The sequence below is a fragment of the Vipera ursinii genome (genome assembly GCF_947247035.1).
Source record: "Vipera ursinii genome assembly, chromosome: 1".
In the NCBI taxonomy this organism is placed as follows: domain Eukaryota; kingdom Metazoa; phylum Chordata; class Lepidosauria; order Squamata; family Viperidae; genus Vipera; species Vipera ursinii.
In genome coordinates, this window is record NC_139512.1 from 50,224,681 (window position 1) to 50,241,130 (window position 16,450).

At 39.5% G+C, this 16,450-nt stretch overlaps 1 protein-coding gene across 1 annotated transcript; it reads left to right on the top strand.

The window, feature by feature from the left end:
• Positions 1-589: 589 nt before the first annotated feature.
• ZDHHC22 (zDHHC palmitoyltransferase 22) lies at positions 590-14,712 on the top strand (the record flags this gene model as incomplete). Its single annotated transcript, XM_083349816.1, has 2 exons — positions 590-1,154; positions 14,447-14,712. The coding sequence occupies 2 exons, from the start codon at positions 590-592 to the stop codon at positions 14,710-14,712; spliced, it is 831 nt and encodes a 276-aa protein (XP_083205942.1).
• Positions 14,713-16,450: the final 1,738 nt, after the last annotated feature.

Genomic DNA, 16,450 nt, shown 5'->3' on the forward strand with positions numbered 1-16,450 from the left:
GCATTGTTCATGATCTCTATTGCAGCAAATTAGAATAGTCCCCAATTCCCCACTATTATTCAATAATATTGCACAATCATTAGTAATAGTAAGAAGGACATCCTGCACAGAAGAGGGACTCTGCAACTGCAGACTTTGAAATGAATCCCCCATGTCTCTACTTAAAGTAAACTCACTAGTCAATGGAATACACTTCCAGGCAAGTGTGGAGAGAACTTGAGCCAGGAAGTCTAGGCAGGGGCTGCCAGGAAAGTAGGCAGGGACAGAAGAAGAGCCAGTGTAATCCATCAAACTCTGTAATCATATCTGAGGCTCTCTGAAGTACAGCAGAGAGATCCTTTTCTCTTGGAAAGAATCTCTTTGCACCCTGGCTGAGCAGGAAGTGAAGAGGACAAAGAGGAGAGGGGATTGCCTCCAAACAGAGGGGAAGGAGAATAAGGGGCTGTGGGAGGGGGTTGTCTTCCCAACAGTGAATTGGCAAAGAAGATGTGGAACCTGACATGACTGGGAAAGAGCAAGTGGAGGGATGAGGTTGCTGGTGGTAATGCATGTTCTCTTCTTGCTCTCCCCTGCAGGAATGTAATCCACAATGCTAATGCTCAGGTTTCTCAATGTGGTCGCTCCAGCCTACTTCTTCTGTATCTCCTTAATGACCTTCGTCCTCCAGCTCTTCCTCTTCATTCCAAGCATGTTCAAAGACCCTTCCACCACCCCACTTTTCTCCTCTGCTCTGCTGCATGGGGCTCTCTTTCTGTACCTCTCAGCTAATGCTTTGGGCAACTACATCCTGGTAATACAGAACTCCCCCGAGGAGGACCTGGGGAAGGGCCCAGATTTGGCTAGAGGAGCCAAAGGGGTGACTGAGTGGCCAGATGGAAACAGGTCCCCTGCTTCAGCCCTGCCTGGCACTCACTTCTGTAGACTGTGTGCCCGAACCACCCAGAGGCATGACCACCACTGTTTCTTCACAGGGAATTGCATTGGGAATACTAATATGCGGAACTTCATCATGTTCTGTCTGTATACCTCCTTGGCTTGCCTTGATTCCCTGGTGGCTGGGGTGGCTTATATTTCTGCTGCACTCTCAACTTCCTTTGCCAGCCCACTGGCTTTCCTAACTCTTCTGCCTCACTCCATTAGCCAGTTCTTCTCAGGTAAGTATCATCACTCCCTTTTCTCCTCTTGCAACAATTCCTTGGAACTGACATAGTTTCTTTGTTGTTTTTTTTAAGTTTAGGATTTTAAAAAAAGGGGGTGGACACATCTGCAATATTCACATTGGGATGATAAGGGAATAGGATAATGTTGGGTTTTTTCCTCTCAGCAATCTCTCTTGCAGTGATAACAGAGTCATATAATCAAGCTGAATGGCAGGAGATGCAGGATGGAGAAAAGAAAACATAATTCAGATGTTAATTATGGTTGCAGTCAGAAACTATAGCAATGGTCAGCACTTTGGATGGCTAAAAAGGGAAGGACACATTCATGAAGAATAAGAATACTGTATTAGTACTTTCTCCTGATGGCTGATACAGCTGATTGCTATTTGCTACCTTCAGTTTCAGAGGAGTAAACTCCTGTTACCAGTTGGTGGGGAATATGAGTAGGAGGTGATATTGTACTCATGTTCTGCTGTGACATTCCCATAGACACTGGTTATCCTGTATGGCAAGAGAATACTGGGTGGGATGAAGTTGGCCTGATTCCTCAGAGATCTTCTTATGCTTTTGACAATATTATCTTGTTACAAAGTTTAGCCAGCAGTAAAAATTCCTAGATTTCATGAAATTCCTGGAAGTGAATGCATGAGTACTCGTTCAATTGTTCACGTGGGAGTTTTGAAAGGTGCTGGAAGATGGCCACACAGCATTCAAACGTTGACAAGAGTCTTAACAATATAATAGCTTTCAAGGAGAACTTGCTCCTCAGAGTGTGATTGAGAGAATTATCCTACAAGTAGGCAACATGCAGCTGCTACTTCATGGCAACACATTTTTATTTTATTATTACATTTTTATTGCAAAGGAATAAAAGGTATTTTTTTAAACTTCAGATACTAAAACAAGTTGGAGAATATATACTTGAGGAGTTCTGAAGACTAATTGTATTGTATTACCTCAAATAGCAAGGGGAGGGAGGGAGGGTTGGGCTGGGTTGGGAAGGGGTGGGTGGGTTGGGAGGGGTTGTTTTGTTAAAGATAAAATGTATTGAAAAACTTTTAAATAAAAAAAATAGCAAAAAAAATCTAGCAATATCCTGTTCATACACATCCATTACACATGATCAGAATTAAATGTATAAAAAATTAAGAATAAAAAGCATAAACCTGCTTGAGCCTTTTAAAACCCATTAACTAAAGAATAAAATTTTTGGAACTTGGTAAGACTTATTTCTGAGGATTGATGTGCATAGCACGCATATATATCAATTGAAGTGTTTAGTTATTTTAACATGAAAGAAATTTTGATTTTGGACTTTATAGTCAATACTAGATTTTGTTCTAAAATTCCTCCAATCCTGGTCTTAGTAGAAAATCCCAAGAATCAAAGCTCAGAAAATAATGAAGAATAAGAGATACTTTGCACAACACATTATGGTTCAGTTCTGAAAATAACTGCAGAATTTTTTTTTCTTTTGATGGACTTGTCTATATAATCTTTCTATATTTTATTGACAAAAAGCTTACAGAGGGATGGTAAAAGGCAAGTCTTACAAAGAATGGCAGGCACATGAGTATACAGGATATCCATTGACTGATTGACCTAGACCAGGGGTGTCAAACTCGCAACGTCACATGACATGTCGCAACGTATCGCAACTTTTTTGCCATTGCCGGCAATGGGGTGGGCGCAGTTTTGCTATGATCCATCCGGCCCGCGGGCTGGCAGTTTGACGCCCCTGACCTAGACTATGTTCATGAGGGTTCTTTATTGTTTTATTATGAGTAAATGCTCCCAACTTGGTTATTAGATACCATGATACATTTGAATCATAGACTCATTGGACTGGAAGGGACCTCAGAGGTCGTCTTGTCTAATCCCCTCTTCAAGGCAGGAACCTTATACCATTTCAGGTATCAGTGATAAGCATGCAATTCTGTAAACTCTAGCCTGCCTTATGGTTAATTCCTCAAAGAAGATCAGAAAGCTTTTTTAAAAAAGTAGGATCAGTTTCTTAAAATTAACACTTTGCCAAGTTTTTCCTGCTGCTTTCCCTCTGCTCACTGTTACACAGTGGAGGAAAAAAGAAGTAAAAGAGATACTATGATATGATCCATTAAATTGTTAAGGCAAAGTAATCATACATTTGCTTAAAAATTACGCGTGTGATACATTCATGCAAATCTAGAAATTATGACTATTATGTAAATACATCTTATCATAAGGGCCAGATGACTTGCGTGCATGTTCAGTCTACAGCAGACATGTCAAACACAAGGCCCGGGGCCCGGATCCGGCCCGTGAAGTGGTTTCATGCGGCCCGCGAAGCCATCCTGGAAACAGTGAGGGAACGGCCCCCACTGCCTTGGCCCTGGCCCAGAGACCCTCCTTCTGCCAGAGACCCTCAGATCTGTCCCACTCCTGCCCAGGCCCCCATAGGCACCCTTGATGCGAACGATGTAGAGCTGGCCATGCCCACCCAGTAGGCCATACGCACTTTAGCCATGCCCACCCAGTAGGCCACGCCCACCCAGGCCACACCCATCTGGCCCCCTGAGGGCAACCGCAATGCTGATGCGGCCCTCAGTGAAATTGAGTTTGACACCCCTGGTCTACAGCCAGGGCTCAATGTTAATGTACAACTGCAAGACCTCTGATTCTCCCTTCAGGAGTTTATAAACTGGAGCTGCTCTGGACATCTTTTCAAATATTTTTATTTCAGATAGGAATATCTTCTACAAAAATAGGGCGTGTGGCCACTCTAGGATCTTTCTTAGCCATAATGTCTGACACAGTGCTTGCATTTCTCCATTCTTCATCAGACCTCTCTTGATGATAGAACAGTATAGCACTATCATTGCCTCTGCTTGCCTGAGTTATATTATGGGCTTCAGCATGCTTTCTGACACTTGCAAGATTACAGGATCTGTTTTAATTAAAATAATGATGTAGCTTCCCCGAGGATCTAATGACAGGAAGAGCCTGACAGGGAAAGAGAACCAAATTATGCTGTCGCTAGAAAGTTTTTTCTTTCTTTAACGGCGCCTTCTCTCAGATATTTGAGACATGAATTATTCTGATGCAGAAATGTATGTAATTGTGTCATCATTTATTACAGTATTTGTGTAGCATCAGCTCCATTTGGGCTCTTGCCTGTTTATATACTTATAAAAATCTGAAAAGCTTGTAATTTTATCTTCAGTTGTAATAAAATGCAATTGCCCAAATTCTTCGGTGTAAGTGACATCCCAGACTGAATGTTGTTTGAAACAATTGTTTTGAGTACCTTTCAAAAGGCACAGAAGGTGTCATTCATATAGAGATTGAGCACATACAGAAAAATATTTCTAGTTCTTCTTTCTGGTATCTAATATCTCTAGAAGGGAAGCAAGCACTAGATGGTTGGCACTGCATTTCTCATGCAATCCAGAAGATGCTAAGGTGCCAATCGTATAGTTCTTTATAAGAGAAAAGCAACATTTTGATTTACCCTTAGAAGTCTACTGGCAACAATAGCAGCCACAACACTGGTTTCATATCATTCTAGTGACTCTCAGGACCAGAGAATAGGTTGTTGCATTCTTTAGTGACTGCTGATTCTAGATAGTCTTCAAGATACATTGCTATAATCTAACCAAGAGTTGATAAGGACATGAGTAATTGCTACCTATGCCTTCTGCTTTAGGTTGAGGTACAATTGATGCACCACTCAAAAGTGAGCAGACCATCCCAACTATGCCCTCCAGTTGCCTATTTAACAGTAGCTAGGAGTTTAGAAAGACCCTCAAATCATGAACCTGCTCCTTAAGGGGTGATAATCCAACTAGGTTAAAACAGAATCAAAGGTGAATTATATGGTTTTTGGGCAAACAGCACTTCTGTCTTCTTGTTGTTGAAGAATCATTATTATGTTAATAATAATGCATTAACATAATAATATGTTAATAATAATGTTAATAATAATATCTTAATATTAACCTGGCCATACCATCTTATTAACTGAGATTCCACTCCACTATCCAGTCTGGCATGTGTCTTCATGGCGCTCACCTTCAGCCACAATTCCGTATAAATTGCTGCCTTGTCAGTACACATTAGGGACTTTTCAGAAGTCCTAGCTCCAAGCTTGACATGATGGGGAAAATGTCTTGAAAATGCTTGAATCTGTAAAAAGAGCCCACAGTTTTTAAGATTTTCTCCCTAGCTAGACAAATCCCAGGCAGAGTAATACAGATCCTTTTCATAGTAGGAATAGCAACATCTTGAGAAGCTATACTCTACCAGCTAGGTCCAAGGAAAGAAATGATACTCCTTTCTTATGTTTATGCATTTATTCTGTAATAACCCAGCTGAAACAATAAGTTAAAATTAAAATTAGAAAAATTTCAGCAGCTTTTTCCAACTGAATGCCTACACCCCTTATGTGCTAAAGTACAATTTCCATGTTTGCAGATTGCAGTAGTAGGAGTTGAAGTCCAGTTCAACTGAAGGGCATAAAACTGAGGAAAGCTCGAAGACGCAACATATTTTCATATATGGTGGACTTGTAAAAAGGTTAAGGCTTTTTGGATAAAAATCTGGTGGAATATGCAGAAGATTTTTAAGCAAAGGATAAAGTTTTGTCCGCAACTTTTTTTGTTGGGAATAATTACAGATGCTACAGTTGTGGACACTAAGTTGACGTTGAATTTAATTACGGCAGCAAGACTCTTAATAGGTCAGTATTGGAAGAAGGAGGAACTGCCGACTATAGAAGAATGGACTTTAAAGGTTTCTGACCTGGCAGAGATGGCAAAGATATCGGCCTATTTGAAAGATCATTCGCAAGAACGCTATATTACGGAGTGGAGAAAATGGATTGAGTATATCCAGAACAAATATGGAACTAAGAAGTTTCATGTAGCATTTGAATAAGTCTTCCTTTCTTTTTTTCCTGTTTTTTTTTATATATTTTATATTAATAGTGTTTGTAGTTATCCTATATGAGCTAGAGAGTGATAGATTTTAGAGCTCATGGTTGTTAGCATATGGATGTTTATGATTTTTTTTTGTTTTTTATACCTTGTACTTAGCTCTGGGAAGTCGGGGGTGGGGGTGGGGAGGGGGGGAGGGGTAAGGAGGGAGGGATAGGGGAGGGGTAGAGGGGGACTGTCAAAGATAAAATGTATGATAAAACTTTTCAATAAAAAAAAAACTGAGGAAAGCTGAGCTAGACATTGGGTAGCCAAGAATGGATTTCAAACCTAGAAATGAATACAAAGACATCCTCACCATCATCATCATGAGTTGTCATTTCTAACACCATTGTTAGCAACAGTTTTGCTATGACCATCATGAAATCACCCCATATCCATCTGGAAGAAAATTATATTCAAGTATAAGCTGTGCAGACTGTGTGATACCCAGATTTTATAAAGTTTACTCAGGATGAGTCATCAATTTAAAAATTAAATCGGTTTATTTGCTTACTTCAACAAGATTAAATAGCTGCGTGTATTTTTCAGTAAATGGAGTAGAGAAGATTTATACTGTACTTGGAGGAGGTGGCAAAGCAAATGACTCCTCACTGCTGAAGGTCGGAAAACGTGACCCCATATGAAGATTGCAGCTTTTGGGGAGGAAGTATGTCTGCACATCCTCCAACAGAACCCCAGCATGAAAGTGGATAGCACAGGAATCCAATTAATATTTTTCTTCAAATTCCTTTTCTGCTACTGCAAATCCATCTTCCAGGAGAGACTAATTATACATGACTATTCTTTGCTTTTTAAAAGAGACTGGTCTGTTTTTTGTTCTTAACCGTTCATGATGCAACCTGACAAGAATGAAAGGACACACTGTATTTAGGAAAAAAGAAAGTTAAATCGGTCCAAACTTAATGTCATGTTTAAAGAAGTATTTTGAAGGAGCCAGCTGCCACTGTTACAGCTGTCACAGTTAATGAAAGCTATTTGCTACCATGAAAAGTGTGATTCTCCTGATCATCACGAGGACACCAAAACTAAAGGGCTTGATGAAAGTTGATGAGCATCAGTAGAAGGACAGAAGGATGTGCTTTGCCACACTAGTGGAAATTAGTAAATTCATTCTTACCTAATTCCATCAATGACTGATAAGACACTTAAAGGTTCAGAGGCATTTTATCCCAGAATACTAAACACACAGCACAAGTAACAGGTCAAGATCTTCATGCCAAGTGTCAATTTTTGCTGTGTGCAGGGTTTCCTCTGGGTATATGCTGAACAATAATCTGATGCATCAAAACAAAATAGAAAACTGGAAACAGGATGCTTTAACTTTGATCTCATCCACCATAGCTCTTCTCTTTCGGTTCCTTTGAGATCAATCTGATAAATAATGGAAATTGGGGATCTAATGTTGAAGAAATAGCTTTATACTGTAGCTATGTCATGAAGATTGAAATGCCACTGGTTGCCACATGTACACAAAATAATATAAATAAAAAGGTAGTATAGGCATCCATTTCTAGAGGAAAGCAAGACTGCTTATGGTTCAACCTTTATAGACAGGAATTTAAATTAGCCTGATTCTGACCTTTCCTACTGACATTCTCTTGACAATCTCTTCTTAGGTTGACATGATAATATTGCAAAGGACCTTTTAGAAACCCCCGAAGGAATTATAGGTACTCTACTTGATCATTATAAGTTTCTTGAGGAAAAGGAAACTTTTAAAATTGCACCAAGCTCTATACAGTAGAACAAAAATCTCTGTTATCTTAGGGATGCTGAAAGCACATAAATTTAAATTAAACTATGTTTAAATGTAAAAGTCCAAGTAACGATAATGTGGAAATCAAAGTCTAACACACTTGCTTGCCTGCCAAGCCTCCTTATTTTTATATCACTATGGTGCCATTTAATAGAGAAAGTCATCAGGGATCCTACTCCATGATTATTTAGTAATTTATTTATTAGATTTATATCCAGTTATTCCTTTAGGAATTCAAGGCAGCTATAATTAAATTTATCTAAATTTCACCCTGGTTTGCATTCTTAAATATCACAGTCTTATTTAATCCATATAAAGTATCACAAATAAGGAAAAACATCTGGAATTTTCTTTTGATTTGCTTATTGTATATTATCTAGATTTTCAGAGAAGTTGTTTCTTGGAGAGGTTGATATTAATGAGAAAGAAGTGGGTAGACTTAGCTTGGCTTTAGGGTTTAAAAGAGAAGATACATGAGGGAAGTGGGACAAAGGAAGGAGAGAATGAGATCTTCATGGGGACAGTATGGAGGCTGTTTTGGTCAATATTGATCATACTTTGTTTGAATGGCCAAGGTGTGCTACTCTCTGGGCTCAGGAGAACTGTCAATAGGAGGCAGAGCTGAGTATTTGGTTGACTTGGTAGGCAAAGTAAACTCCTTCAGGCTGCTTTTTTCCACTGCTGTTTGGAACAAGATTGTTCTCAGTCCTGCTATGATATTCTTCCTGAACATCAGGTGGTGCAGAATGCCAGTTACTCTGGCTGATGGATGAGTACATGCTGCTCTTCTATAACCAGGTAGATTAACAGAAAGGTAAGTGATAAAAGAGGGGGGGGTGATGGCTCAGTGGTTAAAGATGCTGACTTTGTCATCTGAAAAGCTGATAGCTCATTTTTGCAATCCGAGTCCTGTGCAATAGGGTGAGCTCCCGTTCCTTGCCCCAGCTCCTGCCCACCTATCAGTTTGAAAGGATGCAAATGTGAGTAGATCAACTGGACACAACTGGACAGAGGAAACCTTTACCTTTACCTTAAGTGACAATCTATTATCTTTAGTTGGTGTGAGCTTTGTAAATAACTCACTTCATCCCAATGATCTCTGTACTTTTTAGGTACATCCAGTTTTCTGAAATGAGATTTTTACCGGATTCATAAAATGAAGGACAAAAAGATCAAATCAGCAAATATTTAAAATACTATTTAACCAGAGATACACAGTCTTTGTAAATGGCCTACTTGCCACAGTGAAAGAATATGGAGCTTTAATATTCATAAGTTAGCAAGAGTGCTTCATCAGACTTCATTCCAGCGAACTTCTATTCAAGAAAGGTTGTACTTTGTATTTTTTTAAGACCCCAAATTTCAAATCACTTTTGTTAATTGGAGCTTTTTATTGACTGAGTGAAAATCCTTATTAAATGAACAAGTGATAATCACAGGAGGGTAGAGGTTGAGGTTTGAAGAAGGATGGAAGAGACAAAAGCTGAAATGCCCGTTAAGCCTTGGAATTACACTGAATGACCTTATCTCAATTACTATTCCTCTGCACAACCTATTTCATGGATTATTGTGGAAATTAAGCAGAAAAAATATATTTGATTCGGTGGGATCCTGGAAGAACAGTAGGATATAAACTAAATAAATAATATAACCCCAAATGCTAGAAAAATAAAGACCCATTAAATAACAAGGACAAAGCCCCAGATACAGGTGTGCAGTGACTGTGGCAGAGTGGCAGAGTGGTAGAGTCTAGTTTGCTAAAGGATGCTGTCTGGGCCCAGCTAGGGAGGAGGCAGCATGGTAATATGGGCAGTGGCTCTCTGGTTGAAGTCACAGCTGTTGCCTTTGCCTGGGGAGCTGCTGTCCATACCACTTCCTTGCCTCCTCTGACAGCTCCAACTTCTTACCTCCTCTCTAGTTGGGTCTGTTAACCTCCCTTCAGCAGATGAGGCTCCACTACCCTGCCATGCTCACTATGGGCATTTTGGGGGCACCACCCTCACCCAGTTCTTGGATCCTGGGCCAGCGGTGGGAAGAAGATGGTGGCAAGGGATAGGCAACAGTAATGGAGTGCCAGGGCAGGTATGGAGGGGCAGATAGGTGCGTGGAAGGAGTTAAAGTGTACCTGTGGTCATAAATGCTGGCCAATTGCCAAGTGCCCAATTTTTGATCATGTGACCATAGGCATGTTGTGACTGCTGTAACTTGGAGGACTGGTCATTGCTACCATTTGTTCAGTGTTGCCATAACTTCATCTCTTCAAATGGTCGCTGAATGAACGGTCTTTAAGCAAGAACTACCTGTAGGTTATTTTTTTTACACATTATTCTAATCAAATAGCTATTCTGGTTGCACAGATTTTAACCCAGCATTTGTTTTAAACTGATATGGAAGCTGTGCAAAGAGATTTCCTGTTGTAGTGCTTGCCCCCTTTTATTGTAATAGAAGTACCAGATCTGTGCCTACATGCCTTTCAGAAAGATGCATATGTTCCTTGATCAAAGCAAATATACTCAGGACCTGATGAGATTTGGGAAAGAGACATTCTGATTACGTCTGTATGTAATCAGATGTTATTCCCTACCAGCTGTGTTAGTTCAGAACAGCAAAACTCAAACAAACAAAAAAGAGCATTCAAGCTAAAGACAGATTAGGTCATTGTTAATGGATTTATCACATGGCAGAAGCATGGTTTTGTGAAAAGATTTTGATAGTATAGGTTGGAGAAACTCATTGTAAGGGAGGAGGATTTAAATGACTGTAAAATGTAAGGTGCAATCAGTTTTCAATTTAGATAAAATAAATGACCATTCACAAAACAGCACTCCAAACATTGCTAAATTAATGAAGAGCTATAATGGTACAAGAAACTTTGATCACTGTTCAAAGCTGGATGGAATGAATTAAACCTCTTAGTTAAAACTTTCACTTTGAAGTTTTCCTTTTAAATTTCTGTGCAAGAGGATGGTCCACAGGACATTTCTCCAGAAGACTTGAAAGCTGAAAGAAGAGCTAATTCATTATGGAAGGGAGAAAAAGAGCATACATATAGTAAATAAGGTGCAACAAGAAGAAGCTACAGGGCATCAGGATGCAACAGAATTGGAATGGCTGTAATAGTGGTAGTAGTGGTTAGAAATGTAGCTATTACAAGACCATAGGAAGGATGCTGAAGCACAGGTTTTCATGGCGAAAGCAAGCAGAAAAAAGTCTATTTCTGTTGTATTTATATTGCTCCTTATAGATAAATCAGTGTTAATGTGAAAAATGTCTCCAAACCCAATTGTTTGTGCTCTCCAGTCTAACTCACATATCTCTATAAGAGAATTAATATCTCAACCTCAAACTGTCAAAGTTTAGCATATCTGGCAAGCTAGCGGAGTCCCAAAATGAGGAATTAAACGCAGCAACATTGGAAATCTCCTGATTGCTTCAAAGGGGATAATGCTGCTTGCAACAAGTCATAGGCCACACATGTCTATTTAATTCTTTCTAGAGATTACAGGGTTTGTGTAGAAAATCTGTAAATCTGGTATTCTATCCTTTATTTACCTACTCAAATGATCGTTCAGAGAAGGAGGGAAGAAAGAAATGCAAAAAAGAAAGAAACGTATCACTTTAAAAAGTCAGGACATTAGGGCTGCAGAATGTTTTCATGTTATGAATTTTATTATATATGCAAATGTAGAAATCACCACTAACTAAACAGATGTCAATATTAAACTGTGATCAAAGAATCTCTCTTTGCTGAATCTGCTGTCCAGCTGCTAACCCTGAAAAAAAAAAACAATTTCAGGACTCTTCTTTCTTGTGATTCTTTATTTTAATGCCAATTTAGATCAGTCAGTTGTTTTCAGACAAAGTTAAATGCAGGTCTGTCCACAGTGAAATATGATACATAGGTACTCTAGAGTAGCCAAGTGCAAAGAAAAAAAAATTCTACCTATGGAGTCTTAAGTATTCTCTGAGCATGGTTGTTTGCTTGCCATCATTTCATTTTCTGATTAGGTAACATCAGTGCTGGTGAGTGTGAGTGTGGTTTTCTCCTTGGTATTTCCTGGAGTATTGTTTTTTGCTTGATTGTTTGTTAGGTGTTAATCCCTGCTTATCTGGGCTTAACCACATGTACACAGCATTCAAAAGAGACAATAAATAAGCCAAGTAGGAAATAAAGAGACCAAAACACATCCTATCCAACAGCCGACACCCAGATGAGCATGGATTATGTACACACCATTCAAAAAGAGACAATAAAAAAAAGCAAAGAAGGAAGCAAAAAAGACCATAACACATCCCCTGTAGCAGACAACAGCAAGATTAGCAGGAATTAATACCAGGCAAACAATCAAGCAGAAAACAATATCCTAATCAGGGAAGAAATACCAAGGAGAAAGCCATACTCCCACCAACACAGGCGGGGCAAACTATTGTATATAAACAGAAAGCAAAATCAACAATCACTTATACAGGTGATATTGCAGTATTAATCCAGTATGTAAGCAAATATCCAAACTCAGACAGTACTAAGGACTTTACGGGAAAATATATTTTCTTCTTAGATTTCTACGTCTTTAATAATTGTACAGAAAAGAGAAATTCAGCAGGTAGAACCATGAAAGATTCAAGAGTCCTCGCCTTTTTTTATATACTAGTTGTGACTGAAACTGAATTATATTTACCTGAATCAATAATGAATGCTTATGTTGAAAATTACTCTAATTAAATTATAATCAAGAGAATGCTGGAAAATAAATGTTTATAGTCCTGTACAATCTTGTGCAAATATATCTGTAAGTTAACTCCACTGAAGTTAAAAAATACATTTTTGAGGATGCTCTGTAGGGTTATTTCCTTGCAGGATGTGTATATCATTACAACCTTTTCTTTTTCTTCTATTCAATTGTATGCAATTTTCAAAGATTTTACCGGGAAGTTTTCTTGGCAAGATTTTACAGAAGTGGGTTGCCATTGCCTCTTTTCTAGGGCTAGCCCAAAATCATCCAGGTGGCTTTTTGCCTAAATTGGGAGTAGAACTCACCATCTCCCAGTGTCTATCCTGATGCCTTAACCACTACACTAAACTGGCTCTTTAATTTTACACTTTTCCCTCCTAGCTATCTGGGAAGGAGATGATGAATATAATCCACTTTAAACTCTGCTTACTATAATGGGAAAACCAGCTATCAATAGCTTACTTCTGTTTCTAAGTCTGCTACTGTCAAGCTATGCTGTGCAAACCAGCAGTGACTGAGTGCCTCTGAATATCCTTGCATATTCTGCCTTGCCATGATTGTCCAACAGCTTGCCTGTTTCTATATAGACCCAGAAGGAGAGGGCAAAACTGGTGCTGATCTTTCCTCTTAGCATTTAACATTGAGGATATGAAGAAGAGAGGCAGCACAGCATGAAGAGGAATAGAGTATCCTGTGGCATAAACTTTGATAGTGTTGGTTAATGATATGTATGATAGTGTATCATTGTCATGAGCTCTGGGGCTGATCCTGCAAACCAGCATTTTCTGCTGTGGTTCTTCACCTAATTTCAGATCTGCCAGCAAGCCATTTAAACACTGGGAAGAGTGAACAATCCCTTCTGTTGTAGGTGTATATATAGAGAGAAAGAGAGTGAATGGATGATGCCATGGACAGAAAGGAAGATAGCACACTCATAGCAATTGTAATGGGTGGATCTTTCTCAATTTTACTGATGTTATCAAAGGAACTTCCAGAGAACACTTGCTTTCAGGCTAAAGTTCATTTTTGTATTATCTTTCATTCCTTTCAGTTAGATGCATCCAGCACTTCAGATAACATCAATATGACTCCTCTGACCATATAGGCAACCAGTATTTTGGGATGTGCACTGTTTTAATAAAATCGGCAGCCAAATGGATCTGCCTTTCCATTCTTCCATTTATTGATTTAGGACTGTGGACTCTTACAAAGATGAAGGGGTAAAACTATTTTCCAAAGCACCAGAAGGTAAGACAAGAAACAGTGGTTGGAAACTAATCAAGTAGAGAAGCAACCTAGAACTAAAGAGAAATTTCCTAACAGTGAGCAATCAAACCAACGGAATAGCTTGCTTTCAGTGTGGGTGCTCCATCACTGGAGGCTTTCAAAAAGAGAGTGGACAACCATTTGTCTGAAATGGTGTAGACTAGACTCTCCTGCTTGAGTAGGGCGTTGGACTAGAAGACTACCAACTATTATTCTATGTTCTATGTTCTAAGTCAGTTCCATTCCTGTTTTTAATTGATTCTCATTCACATGCTTTTATTTGGTTTCTGACCATTAATAAATAAACACAAGTCTAAAGTGTTGGATTAAAGTTGCCACCCACCTTCTCTCAGAATGACTAATAGCAATGCTGGCTGGAAGTTGTTATCCAACACATTTTGTGAGGGATAGATTAGAAATTTTGACATATATTATGTACACGTATGACATAGATAGACATCATCAGCTTGACAATTCCTGACTGAATGTCTGCAGTGCAAAAGAATTTATAAAATAACCGATCTCTTTCTCTCTTTTTCTCACTGGGATTCGCAGGAGCTCTTCTAAGCTCAGAAATGTTTGTCATCCTCATGCTATACCTCTGGCTGGGGATTGGACTTGCCTGTGCTGGCTTCTGTTGTCACCAAATGCTGCTGATCTTGCGAGGGCAAACCCGGTACCAGATGCGGAAGGGGATGACAGCCAAAGGCCAGCCCTGGAAGAAGAATTTGAAGGAGGTCTTTGGGAAGAGATGGCTGCTTGGACTGCTTATTCCTGTGCTCAGTGTGGGAAGTGACTATCACCAGCAAAAGGAGAAATGACACCTCCCTTAACGCTTAGCAACATGCACAGGTGCTTGCACACATCCATGTGCATGTACACACATTTGCTGTAATGGAATGCAGTACTTGGATACACTTGTCCTTTCCCCACCTTGTAGCCTTGCAATGTATCTGAAAAAGGGCAACCAGTGAGGCAATGGGCTAATTCTATGATTTAAAAGAAGCGGGACTGACCACTTCTAGTACAATCAAAGCTATGGCAGTCATCTCTGGGCTGCTAAGAATATTAAGCGATCCCTCCTTTGAGAAGCCAGTTCTCTCCTCCACCCTATCCCAATGACTGAGTTCCCTTCCACCTTGACTTTTGTGCTTAATTGGGGAAGGAGGAGCATCCTCCACCTTCAGCTTCCCCAAGGTAGCCTGTATTGTCACGAATAGGCTGTAAGCACAAGCATAGGTTCCTGGGAGATTTGCCCAATGTGTTAGCTGAAATTTTTGGCAGCTTAAAATAACCCCAATTGAGAAAGAAGTTGCTTTTTTGTGTGAACACTGGACAATACGGCTGATTAAACTCTTAAAAGCAAAACTCACAAACGAACACACGCACACACACGCACAAACACAAATGATCTGGGAAAGCAAGTAGAATTTGCTTATGTTTTGAAATGGAAAGCACTTACTTGTTCCCCTAACTACCTCCACTCCAATATGCAGGAATGGCATTTCATAGCCTTATCATGTTCCCTTCCAGAATAGGAGATACATTCCCACCCTTCCTTTCGAATCTCTGCAGAGTTAGGCTTGTTTTTCAACCTCTCTGTCTCCCAGCGCTGCTTGAAATGAATCCAACTCAACAGTATTCTTTGGGTGAATGATGGCCAAATACAGAGGACAGGTAGCCGGGAATATGTAAAGTGAAGGAATGACTCTCTCCTGATGCTTTCAACTCTGAAAAATTGCCACTGACCTCTAGCAAGCAAGGAGATCAGCAAGAGACAGCAGGACCCATCATTCTACATCTGTCACAAAGGAAGTCAAGTGAAATACTCAACTGAATTATTGAGGGGAAAGCAGCAGCCCTCCAAAGTAGCACTTTGCAATCAGTCAGGATATTATAATTAATAAGGCGAAGACTTTGACTCATTCCTGGGAGATAAGAACATATTAGGAACAAGCCCTCCTCAGGCTCACTCTCTCATTTTTACTCTGCATGTCCTCTTAAGCTAAGCTTTATTTCATGGTCTGTTCATACCCCAGTGATGGCTTTTTGGATGCACCCACTCCTCTCTTCACTAACCAGCAGAAAGTGGCCAGAGGCAAATCTTTCAGCTCTGAGAAGCCAGTTCCTGGGTTTAAACAAGAAATCCAATCAATCTGCCAATCTTTAGCTCATTACACACTCCTGTTGTTCTCTGTGCTAGGATTCTATAATGGAAAGTGCCTGATTTATTTATTTTTTAAGAAAAGCTATCTTCCCGTATTGTGAAATTTGCGGAAACTTAAAATCCATCAGTATTTCAAAATTCAGAGCTTTTTTTTCCCAAAATCTTTTTAGTGTGTCTAAAAAGTGTGTGTGTGTGCAGAAAACACTGTGCATGTGCAGAGAACATAAAACACGTACATCAAAACATAAACACGGATACACTCTTCCACTGATTACTTAACACAATCTTTTGTGTTATTTTTAGGTTTGTGGACAAAAGTATTACAAAACATAATGATTGAACAAGTAACAAAACATACAATACAGGCAGAATACTATGTGGTTTTAAATACA